This window comes from Grus americana, chromosome 1, assembly GCF_028858705.1.
Source record: "Grus americana isolate bGruAme1 chromosome 1, bGruAme1.mat, whole genome shotgun sequence".
Lineage (NCBI taxonomy): Eukaryota > Metazoa > Chordata > Aves > Gruiformes > Gruidae > Grus > Grus americana.
In genome coordinates this window covers 194529994-194546722 of record NC_072852.1, presented here as the reverse complement: position 1 = coordinate 194546722, position 16729 = coordinate 194529994, and the positions used below count along the sequence as shown (strand labels likewise).

General features: G+C 45.2%; 1 protein-coding gene across 12 annotated transcripts in view; it reads right to left on the bottom strand.

Moving 5' to 3' along the window:
* Positions 1-5871: 5871 nt before the first annotated feature.
* Positions 5872-16729, bottom strand: part of STARD13 (StAR related lipid transfer domain containing 13) — a 304337-nt gene continuing 293479 nt past the window's right edge. For all 12 annotated transcript variants that reach the window (XM_054825547.1, XM_054825554.1, XM_054825575.1 and 9 more), the window contains 4 exons: positions 15744-15965; positions 13550-13767; positions 9156-9332; positions 5872-8780 (listed from right to left, as the gene is read on the bottom strand). In XM_054825547.1, the coding sequence (XP_054681522.1) occupies positions 8663-8780; positions 9156-9332; positions 13550-13767; positions 15744-15965 (735 nt within the window). In that variant the 3' untranslated portion in view covers positions 5872-8662. The remainder of the gene's footprint in view (positions 8781-9155; positions 9333-13549; positions 13768-15743; positions 15966-16729) is intronic.

Below are 16729 nucleotides of genomic sequence, written 5' to 3'. Positions count from 1 at the left end.
TACTGCAAATTCACATTGAGTTGGATAAGTTTCTACTTTAGCTCTTTTCTGTTAGTGGAAAGAGTTTCTTCCTTACTAAGAGAGTAACACACAAGACTTTGAGGTATTTTTTGGCAGAGAGGGATGAGTTTTAACTCTTCCCCCCTAACCTGCGATGTATAGTGTACTTCTCACTGATTTTTTTTTTGGCATCAGTCCCTGCAGGGAAGGAGACGACCTGGGCAGTGCCTTCTCAGTCCCACCTGTTTGGCTGCCAGGAGCCAGAGGAACCCCAAAGCCAGAGCTCCACACCAGAGCTGTGTCCTCCTGAGGTGTGTGTCCCACCCGGGGTGGTGCCGAGCCCCCGGTGCCTCCGGAGCGGGACGTGCGGCGGGGCCCGGAGGAAAAGCAGCACCGATGGCGTGTCCTGGCGGGATGCTGGCTGAAACAGCGGCTTGGCTCTCAGCAGCGAGCTGGCTGTTGCAGTGACGCCTTCTGCACACAGGGCTCTGTAAACCAGCAAGGCTGCACAAACACAACACCTGACCCAAAAATCTGGTTTTCCTCCCGCCGGAGGGAACTGCAAATTGGCCGAGTGTTTAGTTCAAGAGGTGTAATGGTATAAACTACCTGTGCTGTAAAGTTTTACGAGGTGACAAAGTTTTGTAGTCTGGCAATAGCACAGTCGAGCTGGAGGCCATCGGATGCCCTGCCAGGAAAGGGAGGGGAGCACGCCGGCGAGAAGGGCTTCCCAGCAGGCCGCAGCCTCTCTGGAGGGTGCCCCGAGGGGTGTGAGGCTGCCGCCCCTCCAGCCTGGGATCCAGGGGCTTAGCACTGTGTGAAGAACGGAGCAGGGCCAGCTCCAGCTCTCTCACCACCTCATCTTCCCTCTTCGGGCGCCTATTTATTTACATTTGGGCTATGAAATGGGGAGCTGAGTAGCAATGCATGACATAGGCATGCCAGGGCATATAGTTTATTTAGAAGACAAAATGCTGTTTACAGTCCTCATGGATTTTTTTGTTGATAGATATTACTTTGCAGCAACCTTTCTGTCTCCCTCTCTCCACTAGGATCAAATGGGTCTTATTTCCAAAAGCTGAGAAAACAAATGCTCATAAAGTAAGCTACCAGTGGTGCTGTCATCTCTCTCGGCACTAGCTGAGCCTTTAAGTCCAGTTCTGATGGAAGTTTGTGAATTTTATACATATTTGTAACACATTTATCTGCCACATTGCTGCGGGATCCATGAGCGGATATTGCCTTTCCTTGCATCTCGCGGCAGGAGGTGGTGAGGTCCTGCACTTGGCAGCACGTGGTTGCTCCTGCTTGGTATTCACAGCACATTCCTCCAGCTGGTGATATGTTGTTATTATTGGGCTGGAAGAAAAAGAATGCAACCAAGGGTTTATTATTTTCTCCTTTTATCTGTTTGGTCATATTAATGTGGGATAATCATTATATAAATGCACAGGAGACACTGTCAAGGACACATTCATTTTTAAAGTCCTCCGATGCTCTTGTACTTCAGTCATTCATCTTCTGTCTTTAATTACAGCAAGTGGTCTCAGAGGCACTTAAAAGATTAAATTACTCAATTATTTGAAAACCCCAAATGCAATAACTGTATCTCTTTTCTGATAAATACCAGTGATTGCTGAGAAAGGTTGCCCAAGGCAAGAAATACTGGGAGGCCAAGGAGGCCATATTGTAACATTTTGGCTTAGTCCAGTGATACCCATTTAATTCTTCATTATTTGCAACCATTATTTTTATTTGCATTGATAATAACCACAAGCTTTTCCATTGCAGTCCTGGTGGTTTCAGCAGTGAGATGAATGTCACTGCTCAGTTATATCTTGGCACCTGAGTGTGGAGAGAACTGTGTGAGACTGCTGGATGACAACCCCAGCTTAAAAAGACATAAGGCCATGGCTGGGCATCGGCATGGCCAGGCGGTAAATCCCATTCAAGGCGATGCTTGTGGATGGGGTTTGGTCTGGTGTTTGGGAAGGGGCTGCAAATAAAACACATGGTGGCTCACAACGTGTTGGGGTGGGTTCACTGCTGGTGGGGCTGGTGGGCAGGCTGGCTTGGGTTTTGCAGTCTTGTGGGAAGCAGAGAAGGACTGCCGAAAGCTGGCTCTGAAATGGTGCTTTCGCTGTGCCACGGCCCCAGCAGGAAGCTGTTGGTGTGCCCTGCGTTGTGGGCATGGCCGCCAGTGCTGCGACAATGCAGCTGCAGCAGCAGCCCTCGTCCTTCCTCACCAGCAGCCCTATTGCTTACTGTGGAATCCCCAAATACAGCCACTGAAGAATAGGAAATTTTCCCGAAATCCATTTTTTACCTCTCTTGCAAAGCAGTAGGTAAGTGATGAGCCCAACGCTGCAAACGTAGGGAAGGAGCTGGCATGAGCCTTCCTCCCTGGGCCAGGAGGAAAGGAACATGACTCTTCAGGGAAAGAGAAATCCAGGCTAAAGAGCTAAAATCCTGCACTTTATAGGCCCCATTCTGAGTTCCTGTCCCCTTGGGAGCAGGCCAACAGTGAGCAAAACACCGGGGCAGCTGTGAACCCAGGGCAGTTTGCACTTAATGGCCATGGTGGGCTCCTCGCTCGTGCTGGTTAGTGACAGCCAGCAGTGTGGCACATGGACAAGCGTTTGGTGTTGATAAACAAACTCCCTGCTTTCAGCTACCCCCACGGCAAGTCTCTAAACGGAAAGAGCCTGGGGGGAAAAAAAGGACTCGCTGTTTGTGGTCAAGCCAGACCAGCTGCGGTGCTTCTGGTCCTACTACCGTGAAGACCAAACTCGACTGGAGTTGGTGAGGTGCAGTGGGGTGGCCGAGCGGGCTGGCAGACCTCGGGTCTGGGGTCAGCTGCGTGCAGGCACCCAGCTAGCATCTGTCCCACATGCGTGGCCGGGCACTGCTGGCCAGCAGATGCTGCTGAGAGGGTTACTGTCATCTGCTCCCCCACCTGTGGTTCCCATCTTTATTTAATTAAAAAAAAAAAGTAATTTGATATGCATCCTCTCAAGGAAAAGGAGTCGTTCCAGCAAGGAGCAGGCCAGGCGTGGTCTGGAGAGGGACAGATGGCCCCACGGCTAATTTGCTCCCATAAATCGCAAGCTGTTGCAAATCCTCATCGTAGCAAGTGCTGGCTCTGTGTTTCAGCCATGTGTCTGTCTCGGAGCTGCTACGAGCAGGTGAAAGAGAAAGAGCAGAGTCGGCAGTTTTAGGCTGAGTTTCTCTAGTGCCTTTTGCAGAAATATTTTGATTAAGAAATAAGCTGTAATTCTGTAGCTGGCTGCCAGTGGAGCTCCATGCAGCTGCTCTGGCCAAGCAGGGCAGTCTCCTGCTGGAGCAGAAGCTCTTGCCGCGGAACGAGGTATTTTCTCATTAAAGCACAGTCAAAGCTGGGACCCCATCCCGTCCCCTTGCAAACTGCTGCCAACGAACCACACACTGCACGTGAAGTCTCTGCTCAAGGTAAAGAGCAGTTTGCTGCCTTCAAACCGCGGCTGCCTTTAGCCTCCCCGTCTTGCTGGATACACACCCCCTGGGACAGGGACAAGCCCCAGCCTGGGACTGAGGAACACCTGGGCGGTAGTAGAGCCTCTTGGTTATTTTCCTGCCCTTGCCTTCCTGCCACCTGGGAGGAGAGAGGCAGAAACAATCTCTCCTCCACCCGGAGTTTTCTCCCTAGTGCGGGGGCATGGGACATTTGCAGACTCGAGCCCTGGCAGGCTGGCAAGGCCCAACTCCCCCCTGTTGCAGCCAGCGCTGGGACCATTGACCGCTTGGCCACGATCACCCTGCCCCGAAGGTTGAACCCTGTGGCCTCCTGCGCCCCGGGTGAGCGGGGCACGGGCTGGAGCCCAGCCTGCAGACAGGTGTGCAGGGACTGCGCGGGGAGGAGGGTGTGCTGGGCTCAGGAGCTGCGCTTAGACAGGGAAGAGAGCAGTGGAAAACAGCTACCGGTGGGAGGTCAGTAGTAAGGTAGCGAGATAGACATCCTCGTTTCAGAGCCAAACGAGTGGAAGGAGGTAAGTGTCCAGGCTACTTCTTCTGCAAGGAATGCTAACCTAGAGGCTCTGGCATCTGGGTCCTGCTGTGGATTAGGGAGAGTATCTGGGAGTGTCTGAGACCTCCCCAACATTAGCCTGTGAAAGACAGGCAAATAGTCATCTGCAGTGTTGTAATGTTTTCCTGTCCTTTACTCATTAACCCACACCCACTGCTCAGCTCTGTGTTAGCCCTTGAGTGCCACGTACCCATGTGTTTTCTGAGCTGAGTTTCTTGCACACTGAAGTGGGACAGACTACAGTCACACAGTGCTAGGCGGGATCTGCTCGGCATCCCTTGCTGCTTTGAGGGAAAATGTTAGCTTTCTGCATAGTATAGCTGAGTGACCCATGATATTGAGGGCCACAATTTAAATTGTACATTTTAGGAAAGTCCAAACACTCACTTTGTTATGAATCTGGGGTTTGATGCCCCGTATTCCTGGTCCTGTCACATCATGATGTGCAACTGCAGTTGTAACAACATGGTCTGCCTGGCCTGGCACCCATCCAAATGAAGCCTTTGTACAGCTCTGACTGACACACATGTGGCAAGGAGAGCTTGACACGGCCATACTAAATCCCCAAGGACGAGAGTGGGTCATGCCATTTAAGTGCTGCTTTCTGTCTGGCAAGGTCTGCGTTCACTCCCCAGCTCTTCCATGTCACTATTGAGCTGGAGCAGCAGTATCAGTTTTCATCCTCTCCTATTGGGTTTGCAGGCTCCAGCAGTCTTCTGGATATTTCTTCCAATTTTCATCTCAGTTATTTCAGTATGTTCAGCCTGGGCTCTCGTCTAACAACTACCTGCCATTTTGAAGAGCAACATCTCTCAGGCATGCCAAGATCCTCCAAGGCTGACACCGATTCTGCAAAGCAAGTGCATCAGCGGGATGCCTTGCTGGTGACTCCTGCAAGGTGTCGTAAAGAGGATGGATGCCCAACGATTCAACATTATAAAGACTGCACATACCAGGAGCTGAAACATCAGTGCTGTTAGGGTTAGGACAGTCTGTTTGCCCTGATGTTGCTGCAGGTGGGCGGGAGGCAGAGATGGGAGTGGGAGCACATCACATACTATATTTTCTTGCAAGAAAGGATGGATTTACACAGCTCACCATCTCTGCCATGGCAGAGAATTGGAGAAAAGTGTTTCCTTTCGGTGCAAAGTTTAATACTGAGCTTTCCCTGAATGGTGGGACATAAGGCTTACCCCCTCCTAGATGGTCTCTCAGAGCTGCCTCCCTGCTCAGCATCCTGTGTTCTGAGACTCTGCTTCTTTTCATAATTCAAGAGAGCTGGAGAGAGAGAGGCCTATGCTACATTTATTCTACCTGTAGACATGTAAGACAAACCACAGGAATCACTACCCTGCTGTTGCATCGTTTTTTTTCAGTGGCTTGATGGATTTGAGATGGCTGAAGTGAGATAATGTGAACCCAACATTCAGTAGCCCAGGTCCACAGTCAGTCTTATGCACCTAGACTTAGATGATTGACAAGAATATAGATGCAGAAACATGGTTGAATTCAGTGGGAATCAGGGGCCTAAACACTGTTGAGGACCTGAGTTTACCTTTCTCAAGCCAGCCATCCTAGCTTAATGGCTTCTTTGGAAAACATCATCTTTGCCATGAAGCTCATGTATGCTTAAAGGCACTATAGGATAAGTATAATGAACAACAATATAATTTTGAGCCTAAAATCATTATTGAGGTCCCATATCAGAACAGTTTAGTGTACAGCAGATTGCAATAAATAAAACAAGGGCTTAAATGTACCATGTTTCTTGTGCCAACAGATGAAATGAGTGCACAAAGGAAACGTGATTCTTTAGCGTATGCAAATTTATTCAACTCTGCAATTATTTACAACTAATGACTGATACCAACAGATGAGGTAAAAATATGAGGTATTGATATGAGTATAACATTTAAAAATGCAATTATCATAATGCATCCTCAATGGCAATGTAACAATACAAAATACTGTGGTAGCTGAATGGTAGACATGGCATAATGTGCACTGTAAAGAAATCTTATTTCATTGATACATGGCTTAGAGATGCCAGAAGTGCATGACAGAGCTTCTGCAAGGGTAGGACAACCCTACCTTGCTAACGGTGGCAAGTGGCACAGGGCCCCTTCCAGCTGTCAGACAGGATAAAACCACTGTCCAGGTTTTCCCTTCATTTCCTTAAGAAATTATTTACTATCAGACAATAGCCATTCCCATGGCCAGAAATGCTGCACCTATTAATACTGAGGCACTATTGTATTCATTTATGCAAACTAATGTAGCAGAAGTGCTCTAATTGCTCATGTTTTGGAAAACAGCCGGCACGAAACCTGCTGCCATGGCTACAGGCATTTGGGGAGGAGGTGCCGCTCTCGGGGACGGCAGTCCCGCTGGAACCAGGGGACTGGCCTTGCCCCACCAGCTCATGAGCCACCGCCTGCTCCCGGGAAAGCTGGACCTGGGCAGTGGTGGTGCCCTGCAGCTGGCTGGGGACCGCCAGACCTCAACACAGCCATGTAAGGGTGTGAGCGCTCCCCTGTCTTTAAGACTTAAAAAGATGCAATAGTTGCACACTTCAACTCTTGTTGGCCATAAACCCAAGGCAGGAGCTCACGGGCAGCCAGCCTCCCTGATCCTATGAGTTGCACAATAACACATGGGTGAGGCAGCTCATGGGGGGAAGACAACAGTGACTTTTTTGGGGTCCTGCTGCTCCATGGGGACACCACGCTGGGTCACCCTGCCCCTGTCCACCCTGAGCTCCCACTAGCTTGCTCTCTCAGATTGCAGGGCCGTCCCCCACCAGCACAGCCCTTACGCATGTACACGATGGCACGTGGGACCGTGCTCTAGCAGCAATCGAGGACCGCACGTGGTCCACCCCACAGCCCCCATACTTGGGGCAGATTCAAAGTGCCAGCTTTGAAGAGACTTCCCTGTTTACTGAATCAGGGCACAAAACTCTGTAGCTTCATGTAGGAAACTTATCCCATTTAATTGACCTCATACTAAATCTTAGTGGATTTTCTTGGAAGGACTGAGCTAAAACACTGGCTGTGAATGACTCAGATGGTTTATGCAGTAATAAATAAAGTGAACAAATGCGATTAATGAATAACAGTATTAACAGGCTTGTACATTCTTATTGAATCATAGATGTAATATAATTTTTGGTCTTAGGTTAGTTAAAAACAAAATGCAACCCTGCCTTAAAGGTAATGTCGACAAATTATTATTATTATTACTTTTAAAGCATTCTTCCATTAGCAAAATAATAGGTCCCTGAAAATGAAATTATATAAAAGGCTTAAATGGCTCCTACTCCTCATAGTCAGGGGCTAATCCTGCTCCCACCAATCCCTACAGAGGCAGGATCATGCAGATCAGTGCAATATAATATGAAAATATTTGCTGTTACTATAAAAGCAATCTTTCCAAGCATAGTCTGCATTTAGTCTTTTAAATCTCAAAAATGTGTTTGAAAGTTTAAAAAAAGTTTAGTTATTTGTATAGTAAGAACATGAAAAGTCATGGTGTTCATCCACACGTCTTTGTGTCCACTGGATGAGGAAAATCTGCTTTGGAGGATCTTAACAATTAGCCATCTCTATGGGAGAAGGAAAGAACAACACAGAAACACTCAGAACCTAGACAAAATGCTAAAAAAAAAAAAAAAAAAATGTACAGCTTCATAACTTACCGGTCTGGTTTCAGACACCTCAGTACACACAGCATTACCTTGTACTCTCCAAGAATGAGCAGTTACTATGAGTGCTGCACATAGTGAGGTTTTCTAGCGGCAGATATACTATTAAGGCAATAGGTAAGTTTTGAACACCTTGTACACAAACTTTCTGCAGCTGAATATAAATGGCCTTCAAAATGTCTATCTCGGTTACACTTCCATGTATTTTTTTTGGTGAAACTGATCCACTCCTCATTATTTTTAAACGTACAGTAGCCTCCTTCCCACTTAGTTCTTTTAATTCTTCCTACATCTATTTCTAGGTACCTTCTCACAGCATACACAAACACAAAACGTATTTGAGAACAGGCATTTCTGTTATCACACGGATTGTGCCCGGTAGCCCTGTGATAATAGCAAACACAGCTTATGTAGCAGTGACACACTAAGAAACAAGTGACAGATTCAATTAAGTTCCGACTGATGCAAGTGATTTGCACTGAGCTATATACAAAATAATTAATTTATACATATACATATATATAGATAGATATAATATAGATAAATATATACATACTGTACATAAGTTATTTACAATTAAAATATGCTTCTTAGAAGCCTTTAAATACCACAGTTCTGTAACACACAAGTAATGGCAATAGTCTGATTTTAAAGTAATAATGATAAAAGCTCTCTGAAGAAATGTTTACTTTGATAATTGAAATTAATATAGAAGGGATGTGGCAGGGGAGGTGAAGTCTCCAGAAAAAAAGAACTTTCCTATAAAATTCCTGTTTCACCTTTGTACAGACCCAAGTCTGGTCAGATTTCTGCAGCTTATATAAGATCTTTGCTTTCAGCGTTCCTGTTCCCTGCCAGACCCCGATTTATGCTCACACACTCCCAGGAACACTTCCTCAGATTTTTGTTTCTGGTCCCTCGGCAATCAGAGGCTGAAATGAGTTTCTGATCCTGGCAACTTCTGCTGCGCACAGATGTCCAAAGCCTTTGTTGTACCACTCTGGGGAATGTCCTCTGAAGAAATGGAAAGAGAATTATTGAGAAACTCAAATACTCAAGAAATATGTCCCACAGGACCGGGCTTGCCATGCTTCCTACTCCCTGCTGCCCACAGTGGTGGTGGGGACTTCAAATACTTGTCATTGTAAGCGTACTCTGAAGTTCTCCCTTGCAATAAACTAATACTGGATTTTATTTCTATGATCACATCACAACAGTGGTAGACACTGAGCAGAGAAATGAGCTTGGTGGCTAGAAAAGACTGCAGGAAGGCTCCAAAGCAGCAAAACTTTATTGACCATATCCTTTGTTACCAACACCTCCCCTCCTCGAGTTGCAGGTTTTTGCCCTGCTGAATGAACATCTGCTTTTTGCAGGCAGGATACTTACTTTAGGTCAATTCTGCAGATATGGGTCAGCCTGGCTTTTCCTGAGCCACATGGCTCTATCAAGTACTGAGAGTCCATCACAACAGCTCGCACAGCTCCCATGAGAGGAGCCTCTTCATGCTCCACAGAGACGGCAACCAGCATGCACATGCCCTTTGGCAAATCTGTCCTCCATGTCCTGCAGCAACACATTCCAGATCGAATCACTTTAGTAACGAAACTTTTGGGCACACAAGTAGGAAGCTGAATTGCAGTTACAGTTGGTCGGCCTATCCTTGTTGCTGCCTGCAATGCCACTGGACTGTCCTTGGAGTCCCTGGAGGAGTTATGTGTTCCAGGTTTGTAAGCAGTATTGCTCAGAAAAGGCTACAGAAACTTATCAAGCTCAGATTTTAGAGCTAGATCTCCTCCTGTAAATGTATTAATTTTAATGGTAGGTACCATAATTTTGATAAGAACTGCTCAGAGGTTCGGGGATACATTGGTACAGGAGGAGGCAAATCAACCCCCCAAACTCGTGCCTTTGGAAACAACTCAAGGAAAGATCTTGCAATTGGTGCTATGTACAATATTTCCCTGAGGGACAATATCCCCAGGATTCTGCTGTCATCCCCCCACCCCAGTTGGGAGCCTGAGCATGATGTGGAATCGTCGCCCAGCTATGTTGCTGCAGGCTCCAGGTGGAGAAGTTTGCTTCTCCACAAGACCATTTTGCAACCATCATGTGTTAACGGGCATGATACAGCCTTTTGTAGATAGACAGAAGTTTTGGAAAGGACATGAAGTGAGCACAAGCCATCCAACAAAGTCTGAAATGTTGCACTGCACCCACGCAGACTTACAGAACGACAAATACAGTTTAGCACAGCAGAAATACTTGCTAGTACCCACAGTGACTTCTGAAACTCCAAGAACGTGTTTCAAGGGCATCTGAATTAAAACCAAAATGTCCTTTCATGACAAGCATTTATTTAATCAGTGACATTACGTACAACACTCTTGGTGACGATAAGTATAAATGCAGCACATTTTACCAGGGTGTTCTGCTCCTTATATCCACTGATGCACAGCAGCTGAGGAAAGTCTCCTCAGTTGGTTGGTGCCAATTACGTGATGGTCATTTGCCACCACACACTCCAAGCAGCAATGGCAAAAATACAGCCTTACAGGGTTCATCTATTGCAATAGCTAAAGGCCGAAACTTCATGTTTACTCCTTTAGAAATGATAGTGAAGTTGAGGCTCCCTTTCTTTAGGTAGGCTTTGGTTTGCTACTAAGCGAGCACCTGAACCAATATCCTTGCCAACTATCCTAGAAGACTGGTCAGCCAGGCACCCGCAAAGGTATTGCTATCCATTTGCGTCCTTCTTCCTCACTGTCACTCCAGAAAGAGACATCTCCTGGAAAGGTCCTTCTGCTTTCCAATGCCTCATAGCAAGAACTAACAAGCTTTTTGCAGCCTCTGCTAACGTAATCATGTGCTCGTCTGCATCTTTTCCCAACAGGATCTATGCTCCATGTTCTTTTCCCTTACAGAAGGAAAGGGGCATTTTCTGGACCATAGAACCACATTCTGTCTCACCATTGTTACACAACTATTGGGCAAATTTTACTTGGGAAAAAGTAATATAATGGTGACATTTCATGACCATGTCACCATACGTGTCAGTTAGCCAAGGACAGGTAGTTGGTTCCTTATTACCCAACGTGTTCCTTTTCACAAGCAGTCAGGGCTGGCCTGTTAAGATGTATTTTTATTTTGAGCTCTGCCAGTAATTTCATTTTTTCATGCTCTCCCAAGTTTCTGGCCTCTCCTACATGCTGCAGAAGTTTTCCACCAGGTTCAGGAGACCTAGACTTTAATACTTAACATTTTTTTCTTGTTCTGTAAGCATTCTCTATATAGTCTGGTGTCACATTTTTCTCGTCTGCCTTGAATATCACAGGATAGGTCTATGCTCTTTCCTGTATTGTGGGAAGAAATGAGAAATTCCTACTGTGCTGTGTAATGCGCATCATCTTGGCATGGACTGTCTGAGACAGGGATTATGCTACCTTGGGAAATATCATGTTTTAGCAGGTAAGCTGCTTTCAAGGACTGTTGAAGTTTGGACTTCAGCAGGTAATTTCTGCGTTTTTCTAATATGAAATTAAGCTGTTATTCAAGACAATGCAGGAAGATACTGGCTTCTGAAGGTTTTACGTGTGTCTGTGCATTAATAAAAATGGTGACCTACCTTGGCAGATGAAACACATGGAGAGTAGGAAATCACACCTCAGACCTGTGAAATGCTGAACCCTCTGCTGTGAGTGCCTGCTCAGTGCTCGGATGCGACCGTAACTACATGGCCCTTACTTGGGTCATTCCTGAGGTGGAAAACTATTTATCCCAGAGATTGCAGAAGACTTATGATTCCTATCCCCAGTAAGGATGTAGCCCACTTTCTGTACTTCTCTATATATCTTACAGTAGTAAAATCGGGCACAACACTTAACTGACAGAGATGCTGCGATACTTAGCGAACATTAAATACTTAAGGAATCTTTAATGAAGAATGATGCCTGTGCAGGGCAGCTGAGAGCTGTATCAGATCCCAGGCATATGAAACATTGCCCCTATCCTCTTACCACTGGAGTCTTCTCAAGGGAGCCTAATCCCCTTGTTATGACTGTCAAATTGAAGAGAAAAAAAAAAAACAACTAAGTTTATCCTTTTACAGCCAAAAGTTTTATTGGGAAGAGGAAAATGGCTGTCTGTTAAAATATATTTATTCATGTCCCCAGAGGTGAATTATAATTTCACTGTTCACTTCCCACCAATCATAAGATATCAAGTTGACTGAGATATCGCTGGCTAACCTTGCTCTAGACTTAATGATATACATCAAGACAGATAAACGACAGAATCTGACAGATCTGCCTGACGGCTGTTTTCAGACCTTAAAAACCCACCAGGATTCAGTTTTATGATACGTATTTTAGTCCTTAGGGTCATTCTGCCTGGGTTACTGAAAAGAATGAGAACTTGATGGCAAGATTTTTCTTTAACTGATGTGACTGCACAGCAGGTCTTTAAAGAACATAAACCACCATGAAACCTAATAGTGAACTAAGTGGCAAATAAGAGGACAGAATTACGGTCATCAAAACCTCCCCGTCGCTCCCAAGCAAACTTCTTGGTGCTATGCGGAGGGCCAAATTTATCACTGGTTTAAGTCAATAATATTATAGAGGAAAATTAATTATAAAATAATTAATTATAAAATAATTAATTTAGCCTAGTATAGTGTGGGAAGGAAAAGGAAATAGTATAATGGAAGGACTGGTGTTTTCACATTATAAAGAACTTGCAGAAAATATTTTTTAGATGTTCCCCTAAGAGTTCCAGTAATTCTTCCCTTATACCAACAATGTCTGCATGTTATCATTCTCTAAGAGAATACTGAAGTTCATAAAATGGATGTACTATTATAATTATTTTTTATAGGGCTCATCTTTTTCCTTCAATCTTTGTTCTCTCTAATACAATTCTGACTCACTGGACTATTTCCTTTGTCAAAACTGCTTAGTATTTCTCTGGCACATCATTTCAATCAAAGAAAGCAGAGACCAAGACCAAGAATGCACAAAATCATCCTGAAATAAATAACTATAGGACTGACCCTGTAAGTGAAATATGTCAGCAGCTCCACAATAGCTCCTAGCAAGCAAAGGGACAAGATTTCAAAGGCAGAAGGTACATAGGATAAATTTTTTTGTGTCTGTTCTGTACAGGCGGATAGACGATGGCAGAACTGGGATTGAATTTGGAATATTGATACACAGCTATATTTTTATTTGAGAGATGTCATCCCCTGGAAGACAGTCAGAATACATATCTACTGCCTCTCTCTGTTCATTTCCACACTAGAATTTTTATGGGTTAGCATTTCTTGGTCTACAAAGACTCCAACTGCAAATCTAAAATAACAACTTATATAGACACTGTATAACAACCTTAGCTTAAAAGCATCCTTATCTTCTCTGCTAAGCATTTGGCTCTTAAACATCAAACATTCCCCAGAGAACAGCAAAAGCAGTGTAAAAAACAATTGGGTTCTATTTGCACTGTTTTGACAACAAACAAAGCTAAGAGAGAACAGCAGCTATTATCAGACATCTGTTCTAAGGAATAAATGATATTTATGGCCTCAGGAGTATGTACTGCTCAAATTACATCAGAGAAAAGGTCAGCATGCTCTAGGTGTACAATTTTAATTCAGTTTGAGAAATCAACACTGCTGCCCAGGAGTGGAGTTCTTGAAGCACAGTTATACAGATGCTAAGAGATAAGACCAGATCTTCCTTGCACGCACTGCAAGAAGGAAAGGTACTGGAGAACTGCCCTTAGCTTACCTTAGAATGACAAAGTCTCGGACGGGATGAGGAGCCATGCTGTTCAAAACATACTGATAAACTTCTGTCTGCTTGTCCAGGCTCTCCACCACCTTCCACTGCAAGAAGTCCTCGTCCCAGAGGTGACGTTCTCTCAGCACTCGGTTCAGGACAACTGATGGGGGGGCTTCAACTTCCACCGAGGCTTTCCAAAGCCGTAGGGGGTTCCCATCCCCAACCTGGAGTAAAGCAACAAAGAATGTAAACCCCCATGATTTATATGCCTATGTTCAGCAGAGGATAACTGAGGACAAAATCTTGATATGGATATCTGACTAGCTTAAGAATGTGCATATTTCCCTGCTAATCATTACTATTATTGCTGTTGCTGCTGCACTACTGTATGTGAAAACACATGCTTACTAGTCCTGGATGGAAGACTAAAGTGATACATTACATCTGCTCTCACATCAGTGTATATCTGGACCATTTCCCATAGTGCCAGTGGAGCTGCTGTGTTATTTCTGATGTGACACAGACTGTTTCAACTCCAGGCATCCTAAGTGTAATGAAGAATATGTATGTATAGAAGTAAAAACCGATGAAAGGAGAGACCGAAACTCTGGGCTGAAAAAAAGCTACCACCTTGGGTAATCTGATGCACTAGCTGGGACTGAGCATCAACTAACTCTCCCAGTTAATTGGTGGAAGAGCAGAACACACGTTGATTCACTTATGTGTCAGACACACAGATGTTTGCTCCTCAAAATAGCCACAGGGGAAGTATTGGGAAAATGCCTTTCAAAGAAGGAACACAAACTGCTTGCTAACTCTTCCTAGCTCAGGGCACCTGGTACTTGTTACACCTCCACAGCATGCAATAAGGGGAGTGAAAAGTGCTGGGCTACACACAAGATGAATATCCTAAATTCCACATGTACAGCTTTTCTGCATGGTTTTAGGGCTGTCATGTTTCAAGCAGCAAACAAGTGAACTCTAGGTACTGGATCTTGCAAGCCCTGCTTTTCTAACCCTTCCCTACCCTGGCATCCTCACATACCAATGCTAGTGCTCCAGAAACCTCCAGCACCTCCCACAGACCCAGGACTGTGTCCCCAGAAACCCAACTCCCACCTTAAATTATTTTATGTTGTTATAATTCCTTCTCCCCAAAGCTTTCAGTTCCCCAGTCCTCCTATTGTAGACCCTCAGAGGACCCCAATCTCCTCCGCAGTCTCACACACCCTTGACCCCAGACCTGTGCATGTCCTTCTTCACTCCCTCCCCTCTCCCACCTGAGCCCTGTTACTCCCTCCCCAACATCCTGCAGTCCCTCCCTGGAGAGGCCACTCACAGAAGCTGCCTGCAAATGAGTAACTGTGATTTCTTTGCCCTAACAGAGGGGTTGCAACTGCCCCAAAAGGGGTAATGCTGCCTCTGGCCCCTAAGCCACCCTGCCCCCTCGCTGTCCAGATCCCATACTTCTCCCAGTGCTCTTCCCCTACCTAACTAGTGTCACCCACCCCTAATCCATCCCCTCCTCTCGCTAGCTGCTGCTGATCTGCAGACCTCTGTTTTGCCATTGCATTTCCCGCAGCCCTGAACTCCGCTGTCTGCAGGGGCCCTGCAGCCCCCTCCTCCTGGCTGCAGCAGGCTGGCTCTCCCTGTAGAAGTGACGGAGCCTGGAACAACTTTGGAAATTTTGATAAAGGTTGCAGATATCAAAACTCCAATGGAAACAAGGACAAGAGGATCAGGGATAAAACTGGCTGTATGGCTGGCCTGGCTAAGTAAAGCAGCGAGTAGCCTGAAGATGGTTTTTAATACCTATGTTCTGTCTGTGTTCTCCACTCTGCTGGCAAACAACAGGATATGGTCAGAAACTTTGCCTGTCTCCCAGTCAAAGAGCTTCCCCAGGTAATGTTATATGTTGTTTAAAGTCTCAGCTCCCTTCTGGTTGTGGTGTTTACTGTATCACTTAGGTTATCCATTTTGGAGATCTTAGCTTGCTTTGTGTGCTTTTTCCCCGGAATCTTGTACTTGAATCACTATTATATTACATTTAAGCTGCTTTTAGTTGTCTTTTTAAAAAAATCATGTGCCTCACCAGACAGAAGGGTATGTATTTAGCCATGCAACAAGTCAGGGTGTCTCATAGCTAGGCTGTATTTTGCTTTGGTTTCTTTACTGCTTCTTCTATGTCCCCCCAAATTACCTTTTTGTAGGCGAGTTCTGTGCTCTCTATACTGGAGCACGTGACCCATCCTTTGAATTTCTCTTTCGCTTCTTTCTGGAGATTCTGCATGAGACTTTCAAGGTACATCTGATAGTTCCCTCCTTCCTCATCCACTTGTTTCCCAAGCTCCTCCAGGGTGGGAGAATGCACTTCTGCGTCAACATAGGAGTTTCGGGACTGGGTGACCATCTCGTGCGGGACCTGTGCCACAGAAGGGACGGAAAACACACAGGGAAAACCTCCTGCTGAGAACTCTTCCTTAAGGCAGTGTGTTTCTAGGCTGATGCACCATTCAGCATCCAACTGCAATGAGCCTATGATCTGTAAAATGCATATCTAGGTCTGTCTTTGCTTATTACACAAGATGAAAAATCAAAGTAGTATAATGAACCAGTCCATGGCTCAGAATAGCACTACTCATGCAGAACGACATTAGACTGATCAACTGTATGTCAATACACCTGTGTTGCTCCTCTAGCATCCCCCCCACCCCCCCCCCGGCCCCGAAATGTTGCCTTGTGCTTCTGGGGAAGGGAGATATGAGCATTATCTCTCTTCCACCTGCAGTGAAAGATGCATGGAGACTGCATCTCCCTATGTAATTTTAACTTTATTGCATGACACACAGAAATAAAAGTATAACGGTTTTCCTTTTTGAGATGGATAAGTTTGAATTGAGGTGCTAAAAGCATTATAATAAAAAGAAATGTTAAACCAGCAGATTTTGATTTTATTTAGACTAAAATTTCCTAATCCAGTAGTTTGGGTTGAAAACTGTTACGGAATAATTATCCTGCATTTTTAATAGTTGTGTCTTCGGCTGCTAGAAGGGAACAGTCATAAAGAAATGAGATAAATAAACTTTAGATGGAGCAAGTTTACAAATAAGCGAGGTACCATCAATCTCTGAGCTAATACAAGACAGAAAATGTAAGCATAAACATAAATACTTCAAAGGATGCTGC